At 33.3% G+C, this 14,912-nt stretch overlaps 1 protein-coding gene across 1 annotated transcript; it reads left to right on the top strand.

The window, feature by feature from the left end:
• The first annotated feature begins 11,589 nt into the window (after positions 1-11,589).
• LOC131074375 (uncharacterized) lies at positions 11,590-14,591 on the top strand. The gene is made up of 4 exons (XM_058010984.2): positions 11,590-11,783; positions 12,068-12,234; positions 12,534-12,629; positions 12,780-14,591. The coding sequence occupies exons 1-4, from the start codon at positions 11,670-11,672 to the stop codon at positions 12,856-12,858; spliced, it is 456 nt and encodes a 151-aa protein (XP_057866967.2). The 5' UTR covers positions 11,590-11,669; the 3' UTR covers positions 12,859-14,591.
• Positions 14,592-14,912: the final 321 nt, after the last annotated feature.

The following is a 14,912-nucleotide window of genomic DNA, read 5'->3' as shown; positions in this document are numbered from 1 at the left end:
ACATAAATATTTCTAGAACCAAGGTTGCATTTAATTGTATAGAACCAATTTTTTTAATAATAGAAATAGAAACCTACCATCTAATACTCATTCCATATACATCAAGTTTATATCATGATTACATCATTTGCCATGCAGACATGAATTTACATAGGTTACATCTGAAACACATAAATACAACATGGTATATGCATAAAGTCACCATCTAACTCATTGAGCAGAACAAATCCATGAGAGAAAGCTAGAACAAGTACGAATCCAATCCACGCATAGACAGGTTCAAAATCCCCGATGGAAAAAGGCACTACCACCCAACCATGTGGACCAAAAAGGACCACTCCTTTTGCTAGGAGATAGACATAAGGCCCTCAAGAAAACTACAAAGAAATACAACACATGGTCTAAACACACTTCCACTAGGTAAAGACGCAACAAGATACACAAAGATAAAAATCCAAACAAGAATACTCTAGAGGCTTCAAACACCTAGCAGGACTCTAGTGCTCACAAGGGGAGAGTGTCATCACATATCTTGACATGGGTTATCCTGGAAGGTCTCCATAGATCCCGACTCCCATCCTGGGTTATCCTGACAACCTCTCCCGACCCCCAGCCCCCATTCAAGTCTCATATGGCACCAACATACCTTTCAAGAGGACAAGGTAGTTGATCATGCCATTCCAAGCCTTCCCACCTCATCTTGAGCCTAAACAAGCACTCAAGCCATGAGTGGGGCACACTTAATCTTGTTTAATATGTTAAACTACCCAACCCCCTAATTCATTAATTAGTTTATCACTTATTAAGCTCTACTTCCAATGGGTTATCCTGGCAGCCACTTTGGGCACCAACCCCTACTTGGAAGCCACTCCCCCTTATGACACTAAGCCTACCCAATCCAACCATCTTCAATTGAAACATCATAAAATAATCTCATAAGTTTCATAAAATATCAGAAGCACCATAGACCATAATAATGAGTTCCAACCAAGTCTGGAATTACATATCACATCTCAACCACATAAACATCAAAACAATACCAAAGTAAAAAATATCAACATCAAGGCATAAAGTAACTTTGGCCAAACAACTTCTCAAAAAGTTCTGATACAAAAACCACCATTACATTTAGTCACCTCATTCCCTTCTCAGGTATAGCACACAAGAGGTAACAAGGATGACTAATACAAGACAACTTGAATGTTTACAGAACCACTAATGGGAAATGACGAATGCTAACATAAAAACAACAGCATAAACATAACATCTTCATTAAAATTAATACAAGTCTATTTTTATTAAAACCATAAACTTGCTTTAATATAACACTTAAATACCAATAGAATGCACATTCCCATTTTAGAACCATGTTTCTATAATTTCCCCCAAATAGATGATTTTACCAAAAACACCCAATATTTGAAAATTGCAACCTATTAACTCACCAAGAATAAATATACATTTAAACCAAAATAAACATACAAACTTTTATATTTATCTAAATAATTACCCAACATAAACATTCAAATGTATATATTATCTCAATATAAAAATACAATAATAATGAATTATATATATATAATTATTCGACCAACATCAATATACAAACATAAATGAATTTACATTTTTGTAATGATATATTTATTTGAAAATCAAAGAAATATATCATCATAAAAATGTAAATTCATTTATATTTGTATATTGATGTTGGTCAAATATATATATAATCAAAACCCACATTAAAACCCAAACATTAACATAATAAAAATTAAAAACTTTTAATTAATAAAAAAGTTTGCGGTTATAAATTTTTTTTAATAGACTATGTGTGGGGGGTGAGGCGAGCTCCCCACGGCTGTGGAAGGGAGATTCCCCCCACACCCTGGAGGAGACTCCACCTCCCCACAGTCATGGGAAAGCCCCACGTTGTGGGTGAACTCCCCATGGTTGTGAGTGGTGTTCCCCCCCCCCCCCCCCCACACCGTGGGTATGGCTCCCCACGGTGTGGGTAAAACCCACAATGTAATAAACATAAAAAAAAAATTATAAATAAATTACTATTTAAAAAAAAAATGAGATTTATTATTTAAAATCCACCAACCAAAATTTACAGCATACCAACATGATAAACAAAATTTATAATTAAAAATAACAAATTTTAATTTCATTTAGAAATCTCCATAAACTAAATTAAACACAGAACAAAATTCCCAAAAGCAATCAACCATAATTTCCATAACATACATATACACTGATCACAAACTAATTAATCATAGAATGATTTCCCAATTGCTTTTCAAAATAAATAAATAAATCCAAACTCCCAAGATCAAATACAGATAGCTTCAAATTCCTCTTTGCAAATATATATAATATTTTCTTACAAAAATTTTCAAAAGAAAAATATAGACCATAAGGGATTTAAATCCCTACCTCTAAATGCAATCCTAGAAGATTAATTGTAGGGAAAGCTTCAAAATTTCCAACACCCGACAACACATAGGCAACCCCAAAAAGCAAAACCCAAACTCTGTAAAATTTCTTGCCGAGCACTTCTTCCCCCCCCCCCCCCCCCCCGCCCCAAATCCAAGAATAACCAATTTAATTTATTCCATCATTAAAAAGAAATTCAATTAATTAATAAATAATGCTTTTATTTAATCCATTTATACAAAGCACTAATAATAATTTATTTATTTAAAACCTTAATATCAATTTATTAATTAATTAAAAATGTATAATTACTTCCATATATATAGATATATACCCAAACAAATAAACACACACACACATATATAAATTATTTATTACTCACAAGTATAAATAAGCAAATAAACTAATCTCAAATAAACAAAACTTTATAATAAGTCAATAAATAAAAACTACCAACACAATAAAACATTAAACCCAAACTCAACACCTAAACAGACACATACAACATACCAAAGACATCGGATAAATTACTAAGTGGCATTCTGATTAGGTTGACAAAAGACAAAAGGCATTCCTCTAAAACCGAGCAAGGCAAGGGTATGAATATCGGGCCTTATGACTATCTCCCACAACTTCCATCGGGATAATGTAAGCATGCTCAGACTTGTGAAACTAGGTGGAGTCGATGCCTTGTACCTACAACCTTAGATCATTGAGAAAAACATACATACAAATATCTAATGATTACAGGCACATTGGTGAAGGGGAATTGTGACATTTCATGTCTCTCCAAAGTGAGTGAAAAGATCATCCCTTCGAACCCCATACAGAATCAAACACATACATGAAATTGAACACATGATACATCTCATACCACATGGCATAACCGCCTCTTATGGATTCTATAAGTCTAGTGGTTGTATCGGGCATTAACATGTCAATCTTTTAGTGCAATGACAATCACACTTGTAACACCTTTATCTTATCATTTTTGCTAATTTTTCCATCTCTCTTTCTTCTCATCATGATCTTAAGCTCTCTACAATTTTGTTGTGCTCTCACAGTTGTTTTTTTTGTATCTTGTCTACTATCGTTGCATTCATTCACCGCATTATCACTATTATCAAAGTTTCACACATTCAAGGGATTTATGCTCATGTTCACTCCAACAAGCTTCAACTTCTTGGTGGTGAAGGAGAGTTCTTTCTCTTTCATCCATTGTATTATTTCTCATCTCCGTTTTAGCATATTGTTTTGTATTATTTCTTTCATTGTTCCTTTCATTATCGTTTATCATTGATCTATCAATCTTGGCTATCCGTGGAGGTGGGAACACCGAAAGGGGATTCTGACTAAGGTAGACTTCTAAATCACAACCCCAACATTTTCATCTCTATTCTTTTGTGTGCAAGTTTGGGGAAAGGTGTTACATTGGTTGGAGGCTTCACTTAGTGGACCTCTTGTGAATTACTGTCTCCTTTCCTTGTCTTTTCATTGTTTTATTTTAGTTATTTTTTGTTGATTCTATTGCATTTAATTAGTATTTGAAACCCCTATCTGATCACTTTTGTACTTTTTGATATGACCTTTGTGTCTCATTAGTATAGGATGCTAGTGTATCATGCTATCGTCCTTGACCTATATGTGAATCATGTGTAAAGAACTCATAAAGTTTATCATACGGTCTCAGTGGCCTACACTTTTGATCCCTGTAGTTAAGACATCCCTATCTATTAGCATAGAGTTTTACACACTTTTTTTTTGTCTTGGTGAGTAACTTGGAGGTCAAAGGATTTCAAAGGTTTCTCTAAGTGGAGAGGAGTTTAATGATTTTTTGAGGGGTTTGACCACCTTTTGTAGTGGTTCACTTTTCCTACTCTATAGTTATGTTAGATAGAGTTTCTTTCTATTTAGTATACATAACTTCTTTCATGACAAACTTTAGGTTGTCTTGAATTCATTTTGTAGTTTTTTTTTCACAGACGAAGAAATTACATCATTTATGAACTAGCATATAATTCAGTATTTCATGTGTCATGTTAGTTAAATAAGTTTGTATTTAGTTAGATAAGGGTTAGCTAGATCAAATTGATAGTTAGCTTGACATGCTTACATTACATCATTACTTGTTGCAATCAATTAAACACTTATGATAAGTTCTTTAATTGGATCACACTTTTCACACATGTAACAATTTAATCATTGTATTGATTATTAAACAATCTTGTTAGGTTTTTTAGTCAATCAAAAGTGTATTAAATTTGACATACATGTTCATCTGTTATGTTTTAATTAGATCTTTGTCACATTTAATCAAAACATTATAATATATTGTTTTGAATTAAATCACATATAACATCTATGTAGAACATCTCATGAACACAAATAACATCATCATCATATATTTACACAATAACTTTTAATACAAGATATATAGAAAAATCACCATTGGAACAAAATGTGGTGTATAATAATATCAGTATATCTCATCAACTTATATACGATGACTAGTTGAACCCTTGGATCTTGGTGGTGGTGGTTGTGGGACAAATGTATGTCTATGTGATGTTATAAAATGTGAGTAACTCCTGGAGCGACTCTATGTCTCCAATCCTTGGATAAGGCCTCTAAGCTTCCCTACCTCTACCATGATCCTTGTGTGTTGATGCTATAGGCGATCTCTCTCAAATCATACTTACTCCACCTCAGCTTGTAGAGAATCCAAGTGAGATAAATTTTTCATTCTCTCCTTGTATGTTGCTCTTAGCTATGTCAGAGGCTCGAATGTGTCCTTTTGTCTCCCTGAACTATGTTGTGGTCTATGACTAGCTCATACTGGTAGTTGGGTGCCTACGAGAGAGACCATCCTTGATATGATGCGACCCAAAAAGTCACACCATATTTGTGTGCCAACTAAAAGAAAGTAAATAAATATGAAATCGAGTATCTCATCATGTATATCAAAATTGAAACAAACATATAACATGCTAAATCAAATGTATATATAATCTCTCACCTAGATCTCCACCTCGCAAATCAAGACTAACTAATGTAGGAGGAATATCTGACATCATGGTGTTTACTATAGCTAGGGGCATAGTATTAGAAACTCTACTCAACTCGTCATGCTTGTAATGAATAGATGCCTAAGCTGAAATGGTGATGATCATAATACACATGCTCTAGAAGTAGGTTTTTTCGGTGGTGTATCATCATCCCTCTCCTCTCTCTCCTCTACTCTCCTCCCCTTATCCTCGATGATAGATTGTTCCTAATCTCAATCCTAATCATGGTCCTAATCTTGATCCTCTGTATCTCCACCCTCATCCTCTTTGTCCTCCTTTGATTTATGTCTTCAATGAGCCCATGGCCTAGGATCCTTGATGGGATGATTTGTGAAAAACATAGGGTAAAATATCTAGTGCTCCACCATCTAGTGTAACCTTGCAATACACCTAGATCATCAACATCTAAGACTGGGTAAAAGTCTTACTTCTCATCATATATATCACTCAAGGAAACATCTAGTGTAGTTGGTTGAGGTGCGTCTCTAGCTCTCACTACACTATGAGTTGATTGTACATACATCTGTATCGAGTGAGGAGCCCACTATATTTGACCAGACTATTATGTCACTCGATCATAATAGAATGACATAATGATGTACTCATAAAAAATAATGAGTGGATATTGTTGCATCCTTTCCATATCATCTAAGATGCTTTCCCATGCCATCGTACCTCTATATGATCTTGATACAATATTTGTAGGCTCTAATATGTCAAATTCAACTCTCTAGTATTGTAAATCACCTCTATCATGATATCCTCAGTGGATAAGTGTGTTCTCGTGATCTTACCCAATAAATCTCAATTAGGTAGCCCATTAGGCTTGTGCATGTAATATTCTTAATTGCTCACACTTGGAGAAGTGTGCATGTCATCAAGATGTGTGCCTCATAGTGGACATATCGTCTAAGATCATAATAGAGATGCTAGTACTAGCACACTCCATCCCCATGCAAAAATGGTCATTCTATCCTCCATCTCATGAATAGTATGTACAAGGCCCCTATACAAATGTGTGCCTCACCCATTAAGTGTTATGACAAGAGTGACTATAGTGATAAATATTTGCCATAGAACATGAATGTCCATAGTAGTGTATAGCATCCAACATAGATAAATGTGACCTCTCACACGTCTCCTGATATGACGTGAGATCTATATTGGACATTTGGTCCTCATCGATGATTCTAGGTGCACGTGGTCCCACTAGACTCATAGTCTTGACTCACATTGGAAGATGTAAAATCCAATACACATTTTCTAATGTGACCACCATATCCCCTATTGAAAGATGGAAAGTGAAGGTGTTAGTGTCCCATCACCCCATTAATGCCATCAACATCACATCATAGAATCTCATCCTTGATATGGTGTAGACCCACTATAGGTTGATATCTCATAGATGTGAAGGATCCTCTCATGCTATTGAATATGCCTAATCATGTAGTTCAATCTGTATATATTACCATCCACATGTTCCTACATTATTGGAGGGGCTACTGACAACATTGAATAGATTTACTTAGTGCTCTCCATCACATGAATAAATGTTCATTAAAATCACAAAGTTTCATGCAAAATCCACTAGACACTTATTTGGACCAGGATGCTCAAGTTGGACTCTGGTGTCCAAGTTGGAATCTAGCACCCAAATAGGACACAAGTGCCTAGATTGGGCTATGGCACCCAAAAGGGGTACCAAAGCACTAAACATGTTCATTTTGCAAATCTAAAATCAAAAAATCAAAATAATGAAATGCATAGAAAATTCAATATGACCTATCTTATGGGTATAGATGCCCTTGGCAATGTGTTGCCTCAACATCTCAATTCTAGTGGTTTTAATATGCTTGTCTATATAGCATCCTTGCTCCCATGCTAGTGTAGACCCATCTACAATAGTGACAAAACTAGATAAGAAAAATCAAAATTAGAAAAATTAAAAAAGCTTCACTATGTAAGGTAAAATTATCTCTAAAACCTAATTTAGCATATTTCAATTTTTCATCATAACTTGAGCTAGAGAAATCTAATTTGCATGAAATTTATTTTGCTGAAACCACAATTCTTCTCTCATTCATGCCAAGTTCTCTTTGACATGGTGTTGTTTTGCTAAATGAATTTTTGAAGGCATTTGCCATCTCCTCTTTTTTGTAGTTTGATGTTGTATACATTAGACCCTATTTCTACCTACATAAGAAGCAACTTGGAAAAACAAGAGGCATATATCTACCCTCAAATTTCATCACTCTTAGTAAGAATTCTAGTTTATTTTGATTTCACTAAAAAATTGGTTTTGGAAGATATAGTTCCTAACATTGTATTGTAAGTATCATTACACCAAGGGCTACATTCAACATCCTTATGAGTATCTTTTTTCAAGAATGTTTACTTTTATATACTTTCTCTTGTGTATTCACATAGTATCATATGGCCACTAAAATGGGGGTTGAATGTAGTGTAGTAAATTGTACTCATTAATTGTGAGCCCAATATTACACTCTCCTTAGCACTTGCTTTAGTTTCCAATCCCCTATTCAAAATTTTAGGACCACTTCTAGCCTTGAATATAACCCCCAACTCAAGGAGATGTGTCATATCCTATTTGAAAATTTAATCATCTTATTCTACATTTTATCATCTTCAAAAACCAAAATTAGTACTAGATATAATATCACAAGCCTAAAATCTCACATCCTACTTGAAAAACTCACTTTGGTGTGACCAAGGCACCCTCCAACCATGTCCTACCAAAATATTTTAAAATTTTAAATATTTTGAGTGTTGGCCTTGAAATTATAGAATCCCATCTTGATTTTTGTTTATAATTATTTTATGTTGATATTTTCTTAAAAATCAACCTTGTGACTTGTATAAAAGATAGTAGCTTTCCTCATTTGAACATACAATATTTACAATAAGGAAACTCTACCAAATTGATCACACAAGTCTACAAATTTGAAGGATAATCAACAACATCAAGTCTTCATTAGTTGATCATTCACCATCACTGCAAAGATGTTGGAAGCTTCAAGGAATCTTGGAGGATGATAGGGAATTACTAATTGATGATAGCTTGTACCTCTCCTCAAGGGTTTGGTATGATTTCATGTCATTCTTATATTTCCGAGTTTAAGCTTTAGATATGATTTTTATCATTTATATTATTGTTATTTACATGTTCATGCATTTTTTAGTTGGTTTGTACACTACCTTATGGTTGCCAAGCATCTAAGGTTCACTCTAACACACTTGAGTAGGATATTTGTTTATGTTTATGCACATTATTGCTTACCACATTCTTAGACACACTTAAGGTTCAGAGTACATACTTTTATCTCATATCCAACTTGGCTATCCATGGACGTGGAACCACCAAAATGAGGGTTCAATTAAGGAAATACCTATATTACCACAACCATTTTCCTCTCTTGTGCTTTTGCAGGTCTAGATCTAGACTTTAATGACAATCCACAACTACATGAAGAATGAGTCTATATAGATAAAGACTGACACAACAAATTTGAGAGAAAATAATTAGACAGAGGTGCCCAACATCGTAGTCAAGTACATTTGGATTGAAATTTGGAGAAACAAAAATTCTAAGTCCACTAATCCCATATTTGAGTAGTTTTCAATAGTCAAACACCCTCTGGACTAGAGTGCTCTCCACTCATCTCCAATAGTTTCAAGCCCGACTTGTCATAATAGATGCACCTCTATATCTTTGTTTCGTTTTTGTAATTACTAGTGGAATTTTGTCTATCTATAATTATGTGTTCAAGAGTTTATGCTACCATTTATGCATGCATTTAGAGTTAATTAGCTCACATCTAAATCAATCAATCAATCAATCTTCTATGCAATAAACGAATAGAATCCAAGATGTTTTACTCTCTTTGATTAGATTTGGCCAACTATACACCTTTGGTATATTCATAGTCCAATATTTTATGGAAGAGAGGTTGGTTTTGGTTAAGTTACTAACTAGATTTATTTATATCTAACACTATTCAAAAGAGAATAATTCTCATACAACCTCAAAATTTTTAAGACCTAAGTTTAAAGGAGTAGTGCTCAAGTAATTTCACACTCTACAATCTAAACACTAATTACTTCAAAGGATCATTCTTCTTATAAATCCCTCATGCTAGCAAAATACGAGTTTCAAAAATAATGACAACAAAAACAAATATTATAAACAAAAATTCCTACAACATTCATTTGAGGAGGATATAAACAAAAGCTTTTGATAATTATTTGTAATATATTTAGTTTCTAGAGTTCCAAATCAAAACCATTTTCACAGAATGCCCAAAATTACAAAGGAAGTGAAGCTTAAAAATTAGCCTTGGATCTTTCCACTTAATAATTATTATAATATTAAAAATGCACTTATAAGCCTTAAATTTATAGCACATAATTTTATTTGGAATCTTTATAGGGCAAGTAATGTTGTTGTGGTGGGCTCTAAAATGGTGTTAAATTGCCAAAAACCAAATGTGATACTAGGCACCTTCAAATGTGCAATGTGAGACATTAATAGGGGGTTGATTAAATGCATTAGACATGAATCTCAAATTTTGAATTTTATAATAGCCTGAGTTTCATTCCATAATCAACTAGGAAGTGTGATCAAATACTTAGAGAAAAAGAGGCTAACCTCATGGTTGCTTCATTGCTCCACATGGTTTAACATGCCAAAAGAAGGAACCCTCTATACAAATATATCATGAGTCTAATAACTTGAAAACTCCCACAAAACCACTTGACATCAAGATCTTGCCACTCCAAAACTATTTCAGATAAAAATTTTCCTTTTGTAATTTCAAATAAACTCTCTAGATGCACTTTTGAAATAGGTCTTTGCCCCATAAATTATTCAAAAGACCAAAAAGTCCCATATTACATCAATATCTTACCTCATAACCCTATTAATACCCTTCTAAAATCATTTGCCGCCAATATTTTATCTCAAAAATCAAATAAAATCACTATAGCCCAATTTTGCATAAAATTGTCACCTTAAAATTAGACAAAAAATCATGAACGTCCATTTTACATCAATACATTATCTCAAGACCTGAATAAAATTATGCAAAACAAAGATGTGTCTCACAATATGAAGGAATCCCTCTGAAGACATTTTGTATCAAATTCATCTCTTGTAACTTAATGACAAAACCCTCTAAAACCAATTAGCATAAAATGTTTGCCTCTAAAATGAATCAATCAAAATTTTCCTTCAACATCTAAATATTATTTCTTCTTAGCTTTTTGTATTGCAAATTTGTGTGAGAATTTAATTAAAACCCTATACACAAATTTTCATATCAGAAATTGTGCATTGCAGTTGAATTGAAACCCTCAAAAAGAATTTGAAATTTTATGTTGAATATTTTTAGAGCCAAAACAAATCTATTAAAAAATAAACTTGCATTTTAAGGACTTGTGTAACCACGTTGTGCTTTTTGGTAAATCTTGAATTGGCTTGCCATTGTAGACTTACACCTTTTCACGTAATTAACAATCTATATCAACACACATTAAATAAATACTTCCATATGATATTAAAATGCTTCCATTACATTTAGTAATACAAGAACTATAAATCATTATAATCATGATACTCTACCCAAAACCAAAAAAAAATTACTCTTAATTACTTATGTATTTAACAGTTTATATCAACACACATTAAATGTACTTTCGTAAGATATTAAAATGCTTCCATAACATTTAATAATAAAAAAACTATAAATCATTATGATCATGATACTCTACCCCCAAAAAAAAATTACTCTTAATTATTTCTATTAATAATATACATTTTTTTTATTTTTATGAATAGACATTTCCATTAAAATTTAATTAAATAACACTATAAAAAAAAAAAAATTACACTATTATTTATTAAAAAATCTTAAATAAATATATATATTTTAGTAAATTGCACTTTTAATTAAAAAATATTACTTACAATATGCATATGAAACGAAGGGTATTGGACCCCTCCACTTAGGATCTAAGCTCTCCAACCACTAAAATTTCCTGCCTACGAAACTATATTAAATTAAATTACGTCCCCACAAAATTCCCTCAATCACCACATATTGAACAACCACAACCAGACTGCTATTTATTTGAGCAGATCAGAAATCTTATGGGATGACTGGCTCCTTTGCCCTTCATACACTCTCAAGATTTCCTCCCTCTTCAAACACAAAATTTCTTTCCACTCTCAAAATGAGCTCGGATTCGTCATCAGCCTCAGCCAAATCTGTAAGCCCAAATTAAGTTTAAAAGAAACTGTTGGAAGAGGGTTTTCTAGTAGAGCTTTTTGACAAAGAGTTTCAATTCTCACAAAAATTACTGGAAGAATGTTTTTAAGCTGACACCTGCTTGAAATATTATTGAAAAAAGAGTTTGCAAACATGTTCAATGTGAGGTTAAACTGTTTTCTTTAAAAAAAAATTAGGCAGTTATTGTCTAGAAACCCTCAAATACTATAGACCGCAAAGCTTAAAAATTGCTCAAAATTTTTTTTTTTTAGCCTGTATTTACAGGTGAATGTGCGGGTGAAGGGCGTAGTGCAGGGTGTGTTTTACCGGAAATGGACGACGGAAAACGCCCAGCAACTGGGTTTAAAGGGTTGGGTTCGTAACAGAAGGGACGGAACAGTTGAGGCGCTCTTTTCTGGGGACACTAAATCTGTTGATGATATGCTGGAAAGGTATGTATATGACTTTTTAGTAATTATATTTCTTGTGGACATAATTTTCTTGCAGTAAGTATTTCGGGCTTTCATGACGTATAAATATCTGTTTAAATATCTCTGAGATTAAGTAGGAATTCATTTACAAGTGAGAAATTGATTTTTTTTTTTCATCGTTTGGACCCAACAATCAATTTGGGTAAGTTTTTTCAAAACTACGTTCTTTTAGACACAAATTTTGTACACACTTGGATAATTTCTACAGTCCATTTTGGCGTAAAGGGCACTATAATTTATTTTATTTGTATTATTTTTAGATGCAAACGAGGGCCGCCTGCAGCAATTGTAACGGGAGTTGATGTTAACCCTTCTCAGGAAACCGTGGGCGAAACCTTTGACATGAAACCTACTCAGTAATCTTTTTATAGACGAGTAAAATTCTGTAATTGGATGTCCCCTTGGCATCCCTTAAACTTTCTAATATATAAATATGAAAATGAACTTTTACTTACTCTTGGCCTTAAAATGAATTTGAGTTGTCTGACTTCTTCTGTGTTAATTAGGTTTGATTCAGCTGGCCATTATTTTTGGATGTTTCCCGTCTTCCGCCATTTTAAGCGATTTTCAAATTTTCTTTTTTAGTTCTGTAATTCATTGGAGACACGATAATTATTTCAGGCTAGCTGTACTTTAACAGTTGCATTGATCTATTTTTATGTTATTAGACATCAATATACTTTCTTTCTTTTTCCATAAATGATAAACCTAGACAACTGAAGGAGACTGAGAGTTACAGCTCGAATAAGGAAAACTATAAAGATTTTTTTGTTTGAAAATAAATGGTTGGTGAATCTTTTTCATACAATTACTTATATTATAGGCTTATTTGAAGGAAACAGAGTATTTACAGTTTGGTAGTTCTAATAACTTGAAATTCTTGATGAATATTTAAGAAAAAATACCAAGTGGCAAATTAATTTTAAAAATTTTTGCCAAAAAAAGTTTGAGCGCTGATGCCAAATTCAAAGTATACTTGATCTTCTGTACCGCCTTTGTGAATCCTCACTACAATACCTTTAGTCTACCAATTCGTCCAAGTCATCATCCCTACATTGTCCAATGCCTTATTACATGTGGTGGCACTTCGAATGCAACAATCTGCTAAAAACTTTGTTATTTATAAAAATTTCCAAGGTGAAGAACATAGATGTCAAGAACAGATAAAGGCTGAAGGAAAGTATAACTAGCTGAAGAATCATGTGAAGCTATTCATCTCTTTTAAGACATTCATGTATGGAATTAATCTTTTTTTGGATTCCTTTCTGAAATGTGTGGTTGTCACAAAAAGATCTTCATTTCAGTATGGGAGGAGAGTATGGTGGCCATCTCAAGTTTATTTAGGAATACTTGCAGCCATATCCCTGACTAATGCACAGTCTTCTGAGGTTAAGTGCCCTTTGTTCATCTTGTTCCATGTCAATCAGTCTTAACATATTTGTATTGGAAATCACTACACTCGGCAAATTAGAAAAGTAATCCATAGCAGCTACCTGAATTTCTGATCATGGCAACCTGAAGTTAATGTGTCACAGGCATCTTGTTTCAATCCTCATTTGACATTCCTTGGGTCTTACTGTAATTGGTTTCAGAACTTTTATCATGGGTAACAAAATCTTGATGCAACATCTAGGATTTGTATGATGGGGAGAGAAGAATTTTGTTTAGGATGTTTCCATCCCAAATAAATGCCAAGGGTTATATTATTATGTGAGTTATGTCCCCCTTGCAGTCTTCTGCTATTACTTATCTTATTCTTAATGGGTGGAGATGAAACTCTTTCTAGGCTCCCGGAACTTGAAAGTATTAGTAAGATCAACTCCCCACTTGTATGCTAAATCGGCAGCCTAAAATATGAATAAGTAGATCGTTGCAAGGTGGGCTAGAAATGACAACACCATTTGAACGATTGATCATTCAATTGAATTACTATGCATAATAAGATGTTTTTGAGAGATTGAATGATGATATTCATCTCTCTCCAGGTTCAAGGATGACTATCTGCAATTGAGAGTCAGGAGTACCTGCTGAAGAGAACCTTTCCATAATATTGTTTGTAGCATGCTCAAGATGAAAGGCATATATTAAAATTGGTTTAATCCAAATGATCCTGATGGATGCTGTCACCTGCTGCTGTGCCTGGATTTCTCTAAGAGCACCATCTAAGTTGAAATTTATGCATCCAACAGGTGCCAAGATCTAACTAAAGTTCTAGGGATGTGCCCAATTTTGAACTTTCTGAGAAGTTTGGATTTTTAAGCAATTCATTCTGAACATTCCCAGTTTTCGCTAAATAACTAAAAAGCATTTCAATTTGATTTTTTGAACAATTTGAAATTGTGCCCAATATTAAGCTTCTTAAGGAGTATAAATTTATCATATAATGCTTTTAACTTTCCCACATTTGTCACTAGATGCAGAATTCTTAAATTGGCTGGTTGGAGTAACTCAAATTTGTGATACGTGTCAAAGTTTCCAAGAAATTTGAAATGAATATTTTTTTTTAAAAAATGTTCCCAATTTTTGCTGGATTGTGCAGAAGGCCGTGTTGTTTGGTGGGAATGATAAACTTGTGCCAATTTTCAGCTTTTTAGAAAATTTGAATTTATTTCTAATTTTGGTTTTAAAATGCAGGTTTG

This window comes from Cryptomeria japonica, chromosome 3 (assembly GCF_030272615.1).
Source record: "Cryptomeria japonica chromosome 3, Sugi_1.0, whole genome shotgun sequence".
NCBI lineage: Eukaryota > Viridiplantae > Streptophyta > Pinopsida > Cupressales > Cupressaceae > Cryptomeria > Cryptomeria japonica.
This window is presented reverse-complemented; position numbering and strand designations above follow the sequence as displayed.